Source organism: Uloborus diversus, unplaced genomic scaffold, assembly GCF_026930045.1.
Source record: "Uloborus diversus isolate 005 unplaced genomic scaffold, Udiv.v.3.1 scaffold_399, whole genome shotgun sequence".
NCBI classification, from domain to species: Eukaryota; Metazoa; Arthropoda; class Arachnida; order Araneae; family Uloboridae; genus Uloborus; species Uloborus diversus.
Window position 1 is genome coordinate 1 of NW_026558570.1, and position 15,315 is coordinate 15,315.

General features: G+C 35.9%; 1 protein-coding gene across 1 annotated transcript in view; it reads right to left on the reverse strand.

The window, feature by feature from the left end:
* Nucleotides 1–6,920: 6,920 nt before the first annotated feature.
* The window catches only part of LOC129233416 (ubiquitin conjugation factor E4 A-like), a gene marked incomplete at its 3' end in the record, with an annotated part of 51,976 nt that continues 43,581 nt past the window's right edge, over nt 6,921–15,315 (reverse strand). The window contains exons 7-9 of the mRNA XM_054867446.1: nt 11,934–12,119; nt 8,270–8,387; nt 6,921–7,130 (exon numbers count right to left, since the gene is read on the reverse strand). Coding sequence (XP_054723421.1) covers nt 6,921–7,130; nt 8,270–8,387; nt 11,934–12,119 — 514 coding nt within the window. The remainder of the gene's footprint in view (nt 7,131–8,269; nt 8,388–11,933; nt 12,120–15,315) is intronic.

Consider the following 15,315-nt stretch of genomic DNA (forward strand, 5'->3'; position numbering starts at 1 on the left):
CCAATGTGCTAAAGTTTGAAATTGAGTGGGAAACTTTCAACCCAAAAGCGCTAAAATGATGTAAAAATTTATTTTAAAGGGGTTTGGTGTTTTCATTTTCAAGAAAATCCCTAAATGGAAGGATTTTTTTTAGAGATTAATAAAAAACCGGGAGATTTTCAATAAAAATCGGGAGACCGGGAGAAATGTCAAAAATCCGGGAGTCTCCCGGAAAATCCAGTAGAGTTGGCAGGTATGAAAGAAGGAGTTTTGAAGGAGTTTGAAGGGCCCTTCAAGAAAATTTCCTAAATGAAGGAGTATTGGAGGAGTTTTGAAGAAACGTACGAACCCTGTATTACCATAAGCATCATCGGCAATCAGCCGAGCAACACGAGCTACGATTTACAGGACAGACATCACCGAACGAGTCTAAAAAAAAGAGAATCTCAGCCCCGTTCGCTGTTAAATAGTCTGTCCTCTTCATTATTCACCATAGACTAATAATAAGAGTAGACCGAGCTTTCTCAGACTTGCTGATAAAGAAAATTGGTTCATAGATGTATCATGTGACTAGTGGAAGGGCTTGGCGAAGACTTTGGCAGCATGGTTGCTAGATGGCAGCATTATCTACAGTTTGGCACTCGGCATGTATTTTAAGACAATGTGTTTTCATTAAAAAAAAACTTCCAGGTGCAGAGATTGAACTGTTTTTCTTTTAGTTATGCATTATTTTGACATTAGTAATAGTTTTTGATCAGTTTTCGGTAACTTTTATTTCATTTGGAGCTGTCAGCGTTGGCGTGAACGAAATGGCGTAAACGTTTTGCGTTAACGCAAAAATGTACTAATCGGTATCTTAAATTGAAACTGTAGGTAAAAATCTTACCGTTTGCCGTTTCTTCTTGGTCGCTTGCATCTTTTATTGCTTAGAGAGTTATTGAAATTGACTAAAGAAAATGCACAATGCTATCTAAACGAAAAACTCACTATATTAACAAAATATTTACAACTTAGAGTAACAAATTAACAAATCGGACTCCGTAAAAGATCATTCTTCTGTGCTCCATCAATTCTATTTATTTTATTTCGCGCTGGCGTTGATCGTCTGCTACGAATAACGCCCGCTGTTGCTAGGATATCCACCAGTCACATGGTTTGGTTTATGAGCAGCAAAAGGGTTGCCATAGCTCGGTCTACTCTTATTATTAGTCTATGTTATTCACATCAATGCCCTCACGTCCACGCAACCAATGAGGATGCACCGAGTGGCAGAGACGCCTCCCTGCTGAGCCAATGGCGGGAGTCCGTTACGTCACCCGTCCGATCCGACAGCCCGCTTCCGATTCGCTCGGATCGTCGGTCCGAACGAGCATCGGCTGATTATCGTGAGGTTAAGTTACTATGGCAAAAGTAAGTGTAGAGATGTTTGTAGAAATTCTATCTCTAGCAGTGCCTACCACCGGGGTTCGCCGATATATATTGGATATTCATTATTAAAATATCGTGATATTTTGACATTTTCGATATTTATTCTTTCAAGTACGATATTTTCAGGGGTAGAAGTGATCGACTTGTCACATATAGGACATTTTCCACAAAAAATATAGGACAAATATAGGACACATTATATGAATAGTTTCGCTATGAAAAAAGATATAATACATATATATTATTTATTTATTCTCATAAATGATTTTATTTAAAAAAAACCCTCAAACAAAATTATAACTTACACCTGAAATGACTTTCCTGTAGTTGAAAGAATAATTTTTGAAAAAAGTGTACTTTGTAGACAAAAAAAAAAGAACAAAGTGAAATTTATGATAATTAATACAGCAACTCACAATTTTTTCAGGGATAGAAGTGTCACAAACATAGCTTATATAAATAAATAAAAACCGTCTTTGTGTTGAGAACTAACAGGAAATAACCAATGCTTTGTAGCACAAATATAGATATTTTGTGCTATAAAATTCCACAAAAAGAAAAGATTGCAAAAAGACTATTCGAACATTCCAATCAGAAAATACACTGAACACCAAAATATACCCGCAAAAACTAAAACCTACGCCGGAAAACAAAACAAACGGCTGTTGCCCAAACGCAAAATTCTAAAACCGACTTCAGAATTCGTTCTCGAAACTCCACCCACTACAGTGACGTCATATTGCTGTAGCCAATGAGAGAAGATGCCTGTTGCAGGATTTAGTGGGTTGCGTTTTTTTAATTTGAAATTCGTTTGCACACGTACTTTCAACGAAAAATCCGAAGTCAGATAGTTTGTTCACTGTTGTTTTAAAGAAATAAATTGGATAAAAAAACAGGAATATAGGAAATATAGGACATTTTCCAAAAATATAGGAAATATAGGACGATTTTCATGCTTTTTTTTGAAAATATAGGAAATATAGGATATATAGGACCACTTCGACCCCTGTATTTTCAATACGAAAATTACATTAATTATAGCATCCCGGGTGATGCCCGGGGAGAAAGAGAACTAACTCATGCAGTACTGCCATGCACACTTTTTACTTTTCACTCCACGGGGTTCATACTCAATTTGAGAAATAAAATGAAGGAGTTTTGAAGGTTTAAAAAGAGATTTTGTAGGAGTACTAATGGGCTGTCATTATATATTGTTACAAATTCTGTAAACATTAGTTATTTTTGTGATTAATTTGTCGTAATCTGGCTAAATTTCGCGTTTATTAAATTATCTGTCATCTAAATTTATTGTAGCAACGTAACCTGTAAATAGTTTCTTGTAATGAATATACAGCCCCCGTGCATTCGGCTGAAGTATACGATCCCCCTATTCTTTTTTTTTTCATTGATAAAACTTGTGAATGAAATAAGAAAGTGTAGAACGGTGTAGCATTTTCTGGAATAGTCGAGAGGTCTCTTTCGGTGTGTATAAAAGCCGTTACGCAGGATAAAAAGTTTAGTTTCGATTGAGAATTTGTACTGAGAGTGTATTAGCTCTGTTTATTGCGAGGCATTTCGCTGTGTTGTTTTTCGTATTTGGAAGTAAATACGTGTGTAAGCGTTGAGTTTACGGTGTTGTGTGATAGTTGCTTAATTGCTGACGATTCATTTAGCAGTTGTCGACGATCTTTCCTGTACATAGTGTAAATAAATTTCCTGTGTTTTTAATCAAGAACTGTGTCGTCCTTTCAAGAAAGTTGGAAGCCGCACCGGATCCGTTACAATATAAATGATCTCCTACTTTTTTTTTCCAACATATTTGACCCTGTTTTGTCACAAAGTGTCACATTTCACCTCACTCCTCCTCTTGTCACATGTCATATTTTTTATAAACATACTGTTAGCTTAGGATAACTGTGCGATGTCCTCTGTTCCCCTTGTCACAATTTAATGAACCCGTCTCCCCTCCAAGGCTGGAGATGATGCTTTTTACAATATCACAACTGCAACTTACTAAACAATCGTATTTTAATTGCAATACTAGCTGCGTGCCCGGCGTTGCACGGGCTACTTAAAAAATGAAAGAGATGTCCAATTAATGTTTTTGTATTACTCTGACATCAGTTTCTAAAGCGCTAAGGAGTAAATAAATACGCGTAATGCAAGGTTTGCAAAACACCAGTAGAGCTTACTTTTGGCAAAAATCTCTTTAATGTTAATCATAGTTATCAATGATGCAAGTTATGAGTATTTTCAATTAGCACAAAAGATGAAAATATATGCATTATCAACTGTATAATCTGTGCTCACGTTAAAATGAATTACATCTGATAGATTATGTCTGAACTAGTTATGTACAATTACGATCGGCTTTTTACATAGAATGACACACACTTTCTGGTTGATTACGTGAAACTAAAGCACCAAGAATAACTTACCAATAAGCATTAATTTAATACCAAGTCATCAGATTCCAATTTAGCTTTAGTTAAAATCCTTAAAAACAGTTTTTTCTGTTCAACTCTGTTTCACTTAAAGAAATCCAAACAATCTTAATTTAACATGTTCTTTTAACGATGCAAACTGTATTGCAAAAATAGAAACAGGAAGGAAAAAGAGAGTTATTACAATTCGAAAACTCACCCATGTGACGGAAAAAAGTCCAACAAAATAAACATAATTAGTCGCACATCCTAAATGTACCCAAATATGAGGCCGGTGAATGATAAACTTACACTTCAATCAATAAACATTACTAAAGAAACATTTTTCATATGCTGAAAAGAGTTAAGAACGTTGAATGTGAAAAAATAAGAAAGGACAGACGAGATAAATATCCGAATAGAGCAACCAATTTTAAACTAATTTAAAATAAAAATTCTAGATGGAAACGTTGTTTTAAGATTTGGACAGCAGCCAAAAAAATCTCTTTTGACACAATTATTAGAATTTTATTTGCTCACCAATATGCAAAATGGCAACAGGAAAGAAATAAAAATTCCTGAATAATGTTATGTTAATTAACGTTTTAATTAATATCTCCGCTAATTAAAGTCGCACAATTACAAGATTGGTCCTATTGTTTTCTTTGGAAAATTTCGAATTGATCGGTATCTCGTTTGACTCTCGATTCGCAGCGGTTCTCGAGAAGATAGATCTTCAGACAGACAGACAGACAGACGCGAACAGATTTTAATATTATAGTGGATAATCGTATTGCATAATATAGTAAATCTACTTGTGTATTTTTAAATAATAATTAGACAAACTGGCTTTTGCGGTTGAGAGTGTGGTGGAGGAAAAAACAAAAACCATAAAACTTGAAAAAATAGCCGAGCTGTTTCGCTTCACTTATGAAATGTCTTAGTCATCTAACAATACTTTCACCTCCAACTTTTATGACTTTTATGATCATTTTGTAAATCACATCTTTATGAAATAAATACACGAAATTACTACATTAAAATCGCCCTTGCGACGACGTTAAGTTGTTGATCGAAGGATTCTAAGTTGAGGAAGATTATGTAGTATTGAACTAAAAAAGAAGGAGTTTTGAAGGAGGTAAAACCAAAATGAAGGAGTTTGAAAGGCCCTACAAAAAAAAAACCCTAAATTAAGGAGTATTGGAGGAGTTTTGAAGGAGTGTATGAACCCTGCTCCAGAGTCCCCTTACCTACAACTGTTTGTGGCTTTACCAGATGGATAGGACCCCAAAGACAGCTCTGATTTGTTGAACGAGACCAGAAACCGAGCAATCCCTGGTCCTGAACCCCCAGAAGAATAAAACAAACAAAATTATTTAAAACCAAACTTATTTTCAGCTGTTAATTTCTTTCCAAGAAACAAACAACAAGCATTATATTTACTTGGCAGTAGCAATTATGGTTTGCTCTCTGCTTAACGACGCTCTATTTAACGACTTTCTCTATTTAACGACGGCTTTTCACGGTCCAAGGTGGTCCACAGTAGTGTTAAAAGCATTCTACTTAACGACGCTTTCTATTTGAGGACGATTTTTTGTGGTCCCTTGAAAGTCGTTAAACAGAGAGCCAACGGTATTTCTCGCTTGCAGGAGCATAGCAAGAGTGCTGATTTTTTTTTTTTTTTGCAAAATTAGCAGATTTTGTATAAGCTGATCCCTCTCATTTGACTTCAAAAAAGGTTCCAAAAATTATCAGTTTTACACACGGAAATATGCCTTATTGTGCTTTCAGATTTGCTCTTTCAATAAACAATTGGTGAAAGATCCGATCTTGTTCATCAGAATTTTGTGAAGGGCCCGTTTTGGTTGATCGGGATTTTGTGAAAAGTCCATTTTGGTTGATTGGATTTTGGTGAAGGGTCCGTTAACAGACCCAAATATCCTCTGGCCAGACCCCTGTTCATGTATTTCTGCCTTAGCCCTGGCTATAGGGCGGTAACTTACTGAAAAATAACTAATCAATTAAAAAGCATAAGCTTCATGCATGAAATAGATAAGTCAGAAACCTTTAAAAGCACAAATGAAAGATTGAAAAGTTAAAAATGCAAACATGATTCAGAGGCAATAGCCTCCTTTAAAAAAAATCTTTGAAACAAGTCTTTTGCAGTTCCACATATCTCTCCAATCTTAATATACATGCTCTGACACGTCAAATCATGCCTCAGCACTCGCTGAGATCTGATTGGTCCCCCCTTTTTGTATTTAAACTCTCGCATGGCCGTGTTCCATCCAATTTGTTTGCTTTGGAAGGAGGCTATTGCCTACAAAACATGCTTGCATTTTAAACTTTTCAATCTTTCATTTGTGCTTTTAAATGTTTTTTTACCGACTTTTATCTAACAATTAACTATTGCATACTTGCCAACTTTTGAAGAGAAAAAAACAGGAGATTCCACCAGAGATATATATAATAGCATGATATAATAATAACATAATAACATGAATACTAAATTCAAAGTGAAATGGGGATTTTTCGCAGATGTAAGCAAATTGGTAGCAGCAAGAAAAATATACTGCAAAGGAAAAAACGAATAATAAAGAGTGAATTTGCTTAAAGTTTCGTACATTCCCTGGCATCTAAAAAAAAAAAAAAGTAGCTACAAAAATTTAATTTCTCAAATCCAAAAAAAAAAAAAATCAATATATAAAGGAAAATAAAATATAAAATAAGTAGGTTTAGGGTAGCACACGTTAAAATAACATCAAACTTTCAAAATAATTGAAATACTTTCAAGATGCAAAAGGATTGAAATCTGCTGCCATTTTCGGCAAAGCACGTGCTTCGCTGAACATGCAATGAGGAAAGCTTCCAAAAAATTAATTTTTACTAAATGAGTTATAAATTGGAAAAAAATCTTATTCCCTGACAATGGTAGACAAGAAAAGGGCACTATCTATTGAGAAAAAACTCAAACTTTTTGATGATTGACTGAAAAAAACTTCGAAAACGGGAGAAAATCGTAAAAAACAGAAGAGTTTCGGCAAGCATGCTAATGTTTAACCAACAAACAAGAGAAGGCGAAGGGCTCACTCTTGATGTGCACCCCGTTTCGCTTGTCTGGGGTGGAGAGGGGTGCAGCAGAGTAGAGGGGGTCCACCTTGAAGAGCTTGGGGGACCTGGGCTCTGCAAAGGGCTTGCAAAGCAGCAGCAGCACAGCAGACAGGTTCACAAAGAAGCCATCAGAAGCATGGAGAGAGGCGTAAACCTCTGGCAGCTGGCTGTTCCAGATTTTTGCACGACCTGGGGGGGAAAAAAATCCGTATAAATAGAACAGAGAACGGACAGCCTGTTCCGTTTAACCTGCAAAGCCTCTATTTTCGCAACCGCTAGTCCTAGATGCATACCTCCAATCGCAAAGATGTTCAAAATCAGATGCAGGATTAAGATATTGAAAGTTTGAAGCAAAATTAAAATTCAGTCAAAAAATATGAAATTTAACTTTTTATATGGACCCTAGGTCCCCTAACTAATATTTAGAGAAATAATCTCCAGTGAAAACTATTACAGTGAAACCTGTGTAAGTTGACCACTTGCGGTGCACTACTTAAGTGGTCAACTTAAACAGGTGGTCAACTAGCAGAGGTTGGTTTATCTGTTTATCTGATAAGGGCCAATTCTGTGCCTGAAAAAAGCGGTCAACTTAGCCAGGTGGTCAACTTACAAGGGTGATCAACTTTACAGGTTTTACTGTACTGACACGAAAAACTTGACATTTGTGCGACCAAAACTCAAGGAGATATGCCAATTTCAAGGTTTAAGGGACCATTTAGAAGATGAGATTGGAACTTATCGCCCTTTTAGAAGAATGACAGGTACTCCAAGAAAAAAAAAGATATTTATAATTTTCACTGCTTTCAAAACTAAATGCAAATTTTATGCTGTGGCGTGCAAAAACACACTACAAAACCTCGAACAATTTGAAAAACCACACTCTCTAATACATATAATTTTAAACACTTGGTAACCGTTATATTTCCCCCCAAAAGGTGTTACTGACGGAGAGTGAAAAGTGGTACAAGTCGCAAAACGCTGCGTTTCATATCTCGGTGAATATTGGTCGTACAAATTTCAAACTTTTTGTGTTGGAGTTAATTTTCAATGAAGATTATATCCCTAAACATAAGTTAGGGGACCTGGGGCCCGTATAAAAAGTTAAATTATGAATTTTTGACTCATTTTTAGTTTTACTTCAAACTTTCCACATCTTAACCCTTCATTTGATTTTGAACATTTTTGCAATTGGAAGTATATATCTAGGACTAACGGTCGCCAAAATAAAGGTCTTGCAGGTTCAAACAAAACACCCTGTATAATAATTCCTTTTAACAGATAAATATTAAATAGTTTCTTAGGTGAAAGACTACCCTACGGGCACCCACCTGCATTGGCATCCAAACAGTTTCCCAGCCAGTGCAACAGCATCTCTCTCGTCTCGATGGACTTGCGCAGGATTTTGTCGAAGAGTCGGTGAACAGTCCTGGCAATGGTCACCAGGGGCTAGAACAGACACAATCTTTTTAACTTTCTTCGGCTAAAACTATTTCCTTAAAAAACATTTCCCTATTTTGTAAATTTTGTCCTACCATCAGGCAACTTCGTAGTTGTTATCGCAGTTTTTAGGACTACAGGGTTCGTACTCAATTTCAGAAATAAAATGAAGGAGTTTTGGAGGAGTAAGACGGGATTTTGAAGGAGTACTAATGGGCTGTCCTTAAATGATGTCGCACGTTTTTCTCAACATATTTGACTCCCTTTAAATTTGTCACAAAGTGTCACACTTCGGCTTACTACTCCTCTTGTCATAAGTCATATTATTATATTAACTGTGTGATGTCACTTTTTGTCACGATCTCTCTTCCCCTTGTCACAATTTCATGGACCCGTCTCCCTCTCGAGGCATGACATCACTTGTGGATGTGGATGACCCTTTTTACAATATCATAACTGCGATTTACTACACAATTGTTTTTTTTTAACACAATCACTTAATATAGTACATTGTAAGTATTTTGTAATATCTCTACATAGAATAAAATGAAGTCTCCAAAAAGCGTCCGTGCATTTGAACTCTCAAAACTCGAGAACTACCCGGCCGATTTTGCTGAAATTTTCACAGTTTGTTCCTTTAAGTCCTGAGAAGGTTTAGAGACCAGTTCGAAAACAATTCGATAAATAGTTCTTTTTTTTATTCCAATTTAGGCCCAATTTTCATACATTCTCGAATATGGAGGTGAAAAGGTACTTGCATATATTAATATTATATATCGTTGGAAAGAGTAGAATTTTCCGGGTTCTACTTAATTTGTTTCAACACCCTAACTTAATTACGGCGGGAGTTATTTGCGTTTTTAGCTCGAATTTTTTTAGGCTTAGTTGAAATTTAGGCACTACTTTCTTCATTAAATCCATCAGTAAAAAGTGAAGGAACTGTCCCACACTTTTCGTTTTGACTCCATTGGAAAGAGCTGCTTTTTTTACTCTAGATATAACTCGACCTAAGGTCGAAAGTTTAACCCTCTATCTCCATTAGAAAAAAAGTTACAAGCGAATTAAAGGAAATTTAAAAATCTCTTTTCTATTCAAATTTTTAACCATTTTATTTTGCGTTTCCACGGTAACGCTTTTTGAATCCATTGTTTATTTTCATCTTTCTCATTTTCAATTCTGAAACTTATTTTATTTTGTGTTTCCATGGTTACGCCTTTTAAATCCATCTTTCTCATTTTATTTTAATTTCTTCAAAGTATTTTAGTACCTGTCGTCATTGTTTGGCGTGGAAATTTTGCATGATGGTTTTTTTTGCTTTTATTTAATCCTAGTTATTGAATATACTTCACTTGACACAATGGTTTTTTCAAGGTAGACCGGGCAAAGCCGGGCAACGCAGCTAGTTTAAATAATAATTAGACAAACTGACTTTTGCTGCTGAGAGTTTGGTGGAGGGAAAAGCAATAACCACAACACACTTGAAAAAATAGCCAAGCACTATTTACGCATGTTTTACTTCACTTTTGAAATGTCTTAGTTGTCTACTAAAGTTTTCGCCTTCAACTTTTACGACTTCTATGGTCAATTTGTAAATCACATCTTTGAAAAAAATATATGAAATTACTACATCGAAATCGTACATATATCTTCGCCCTTGCGACGACGTTAAGTTGTCGATCGAAGTATTTTAAGTTGCTGTCATAGAGGAAAACTATGTAGTCTTGAACTAAAAAAAGAAGGAGTTTTGAAGGTGTTGAAACCAAAATGAAGGAGTTTGAAGGGCCCTTCCAAAAAATTTCCTGAATGAAGGAGTATTGGAGGAGTTTTGAAGGAGCGTACGAACCCTGGAAATAGTTCATAAACGAGCAAAGGCAGATACAGTAGAACCTCTCAATTAGGAACATTAGAGGGACTGAACATTTTGTCCCTTAAATACAGGTGTCCCTAGTTTGGATGTATATGAATTGATGCATGTGGGGTAATTAGTATGATATTATAATAAACTAAACTAGTAACGTTTAAGATTAAATAGTGAAATTGTTTTATATACGCTAAATAAAACTCAGATTTATTTAAATTGAAAAAAAAAAACTTTTAAAAATCAAAATTAAATCAAAAATTTAGTAGAATTAAAGTTACTAGTTTATAAAAATAATTTTGAAGTAATTTATCTCATGGATTTGCTTCATGTCACATAATTTACGATGAAATGTAATGTAAATAACAGTGTGATCACATTTCAAGTTTTTTCTATAAAAAGTTACCATGGGCGTCGTACCACCTGTCGGAGCTGAACCGATGTGAATCGATTGGTGAGAGGGAAAAGTGTGAATTTAAGTCTCAGTAAGAACTTCAAGAAGACATATTTACTGCTTTGCATGTTAACGTCAAGGCAAAGTTTTACCAGTTAATTCTTTGACAAGAAAAGAACCTTTACTTCAATTAATTCTGTTTGTATGTTTTTATATCTTTTTTGTGTATTTATACATAAACTAGAGGACCCGACAGAGGTTGTTCTGTTCAAGTTTTGTAAATTGAAAAGTTAAAATATTTCAATAAACTCTCAAGTGCTTGAACCGTTTTGTTGAAAAAATATGTAAAAAGAAAATGTTTTTAAGATGCTTGGTGTCAGAATGCGTGTATTTATTACAACTTGATTTATCCGATGCCCACTGAGCTGTTGTTTTATTAACTATTTTTTCTCGCGTACTTAAAAGATCTTCATAGATTGTATGGTTTGTTCCTTCGGTCATACTCAAAGGATAAAAATCGTCCTCAGATATTAAGTGTAAAAAAAACTAACTACCCAGCTAGAACAAACGGGAAATCCCGCTGCAACGTCCCCCATATGAAAAACAATAAATCAATCGAAAGGATATCGGAGGAGTTTTGAAGGAGCGTACTGCTAGAGATAGAATTTCTACAAACATCTCTACACTTTTGCCCATGTAACTGAACTTCACGATAATCAACCGATGCTCGTTCGGACTAAACGATCGGAGCGAATCGGAAGCGAGCTGTCGGATCGGGCGCGTGACGTAACGGACTCCCGCCATTGGCCTAGCAGGGAGGCGTCTCTGCCACTCGGAGCATCCTCATTGGCTGCGTGGACGTGAGGGCATTGATGTGAATAATGACGAGGACAGGCTATTTAACAGCGAACGGAGTTGAGATTCGCTCTCTCTTTTTTAAGACTCGTTCGGTGATGTCCGTCCTGTAAAAGGTAGCTAGGGTGGAGCTCGTATTGCTCGGCTGATCATAGTAATAGATTAGCGAGCCGTATTAGGATGAGCTTAACTTGCTAGTCATATTTAATTAATCTTTTTTTACCTTTGGCTTCAGTTAAGTTTATACAATTATATTTACTTTTTCTAACGTGTTAATAAATTTTAGTTATTTTTAAAGAAGTCTCTTCATCAGTTATTCACAGAAAGTAGATGAAATGTTAGTTCTTTCACTAACTTTGCAAGAAGTATTAAAGTTAATAGGTGATATCATTCATCAATGGTATCACGTACAAACCCTGGGTTACCACCCTGAATGAGAAGCACTCACCAGTGAGAGTCGTTCTTCCGTGATGGCGTGGTCTTGCGTGGAGCTTCTTCCGGGCTCGCGGAAGAACTCGAAGGGCTCCACCTCTGAGGGGGGCAGGCAGGAGACCCCCAGGGGCAGCCCCAGCAGGCTCTGTTGGTAGGCCTTGCCGTTGCGCAGCTCTCGAGGCAGGCTGTGCTGTAGAAGCGCCTGCGGGGGGGATAAAAGTCCTTCAATCTTTCATGCAGACTACGATAGCAGTGAAATATAAAGTTATGCACTCACACCTGTTTCGGCGCGGAAAAGGGACAGCATTTAAAAATAAAGAAAACGAGTTGATGCGTGAATCACACGACATCCTTTCACTCCAATTCAATGATAATGTGAGCATTAAGTGTAGTGAAATTAGACTGACTACACCGCCAGTAGAAGCGAACCTGCAAAACATGTCCACAGCCGGAAGTTGAAGAAAATAAAAAACACGTGGAGCATTTTTCCTCAAGGAAAATCTGTATTTATTATCTTCAAAAGATTTCTCAAGTTGTTGAACAACATCTTCATTGATATTTAAAAAAGCATTTTGAAAAATAAATATATATATCAGCCGCTATGATACAAAGAAACATTCAATTTACGAACATGCTGGTTCCATAGAATATAAGGCATTACCGTAACACACAAAATAGGCCTAAAGGCGTTTTATAACTTTAAAATTGACATCACGTTGTATTACGACCCGCCAGGAGTAAAGAGCACTGGCAGACATCACGGAATTACGGCAAATTACTACGTGCAACACATGACGGCTACGATAGGTGAGAGAGAGAGCGAAAAAGATCGCTCAAAGTATTTAAAGTCTTCACATGGCTTTCGAATTAAGAATATGCAAGACACAAGATGTGTTGCCAATGCAAGAAAGTTAAAGATATGTTGCCAATCAAAAAGTAACTCAATCTAAAAAAAAAACTCTCGGTTATAAGATACAATGAACTGGTGACTCGGTTCACCCAAAAGTTCATTCATTTGACTGAGTTATCGTGACCCATCGCACTAATGATGTCACAACGTGATGCAATGTTTACGTCGAAAAAGGATTGATTCTGCATGATGCAAAAACGTATTTTTAATGATTTTTTTTTCAAACTAAGTGATTCTTTCACTTTTTGTGAAAGTTTAAATTAAAAATCTAACACTGGCGACATTTTGGCCTGGCGACAATTTTGACCGGCGAAATTTTGGTCGTGACATTTTGGCCACGACATTTTGGGCGTATACCCTATCACAGTGTCCACATGTTTTATGAAACATTTGTAGTACTAAGACAATTCTATGTCATATAAACTTTGATTTTAATTATGAGAGTAAATTGAACAAATATCTAATACAAGATGTACAAATGCCAAATACCATGGGAAAATAAAGCAAATACTCAAAAAGAAATAACAGAATTTTTTTAAAAAACCCATCAAAGCACTTTTCATAATGCACTCAAAAGGACAGAATAACTTTTCTGGGTCAGAAAGGACAATTTAAGAATTCCTGTCGATTTTGAAAATTCCAAGAAAATGACACTACAAACGAAGAAAAGTGCGGCTCAAGACATGAAGAGAGTTTCTTATCATTACTTTCAATCATTACTTTGAGTGTTGAAACATGCAAAATATTCTTATTGGGAAAGTTTGGTTTGAAATGACTAGAACCCCACTTTTCTTAGTTTGTGGTGTCATTTTCTTTGAATTTTCGAAAACTACAGGAATTCTTAAATTGTCCTTTCTGACTCAGAAAAGTTGTTTTGTCCTTTCGAGTGCATTATGAAAAGTGCTTGGTATATTTTAAAAAGTTCTGTTATTTTCTTCTTTTCAGTGTAAACGTATTTCAGAAATAGAATAAGTTCACCATCACAAAACTTTGCGTTATTTTTTCATATAAATGCTCCGTACTAAAAAGGAAAAAACCTATATACGTGCCTAAAACTTTAAGCAGCTGGCACTAAAATTTAATTCTTGTTCCTCTCTAGGATTTACGCTTGCTAATTTCATGCCTGCTTCAGAGAAGCCTTGATTCAAAATTTTCATTGCAATTACTTTTAACATTACTGCTGCAAGGCAACAAAATTTGCAACAATGGGTTTTATATTCAGTAAATTACCGCCCATTAGCCGGGGCTAAAGCAGAAATACGTGAAATACACCGCCAGCTCAGTCATTTCCAGCCGAGGACTGCAGTTTCGAGCTTATTAGCACTCATCAGCCCGGCAATTTACTGAATTTACTGAATATACCTTGCCTCGCGTTCAATCTTCGAGTTGAACCGAACCATTGCTTCGGTCACTCATCCGGTCTGCTAATTCTATGTTAGCTACCAGTTTGTTTGGCACTCTTGGCTTCCTCAAGAGGTTTTCCATCTCCAGCTCAGTCACTTTCCTATGCCGGGCCGATGAGTGCCAATGAGCACGAAACTGCAGTCCTCGGCTGGAAATGACTGAGCTGGTGGTGTATTTCATGTATTTCTGCTTTAGCCCTGGCTAATGGGCGGTAATTTACTGAATAATTGATGCTTACTACACTTTTTGTCCTCAGTCATACTGATTCACAAACTCTAATTTCACACTCTGCTAAATGCATCACGTTGTTTGGGTGAGATTTAGTTTCAACCATACCACATGATATACACCGCCCCAAAGCAGAATACTTGACGATGTTCTGCAACGTAAAACCATTTGACCAAAATTGTTCTGCAAGTACTTCAAGCTATACATAAGCAACAAACGTGAGCTTTTCCACAAATCAGAAACCCTAAATCAAAATTGTTTCATACTTTTTTTTTTCTTTCAGTTCTTAAAACTTTACTGATGCTATGCATTTCTGTGGAACTTAAACCAATTGAGATTCTCCAAAAATATTTTATATGCTTTCTAAAATGAATAGAAAGAAACAAAGATACAAAATTTTATGAAAATCCGAAACTAGGTGTCGAACCACGTTTTTTTGGTTAATTTTGCATAGCATGAAGGAGAAATAAAAATAATGTTAGTGATTAAATAAATTACTGAAATAGTAAATAAAATGAGTCGAGTTAGGGATGCAAATAATAAAACACTTCAAAACATTCTAAATAATTGAAATATTTTGAGGATGCAAAAGGATTAAATCTCAAACAAGACACACAATTTTCAACAATGGACATGTTTCAATATTGGCATGTTTCCAAAACATATGTTTATGGAGGAAATTGCAATGGATGAAGGTTGATTTTGAAAAATAAGGGAAAGGGGATCCAAAAGCGCTAGAGAAATCAGAACATTTTCAGATTTAGAAAATAAAATTTCTGCAGAAAATCTGCAGGAACTGCCTATTTTCTATAAATATCTTCCGACTCGAGAGAGCACTTTGCACAAATTCTGCAGA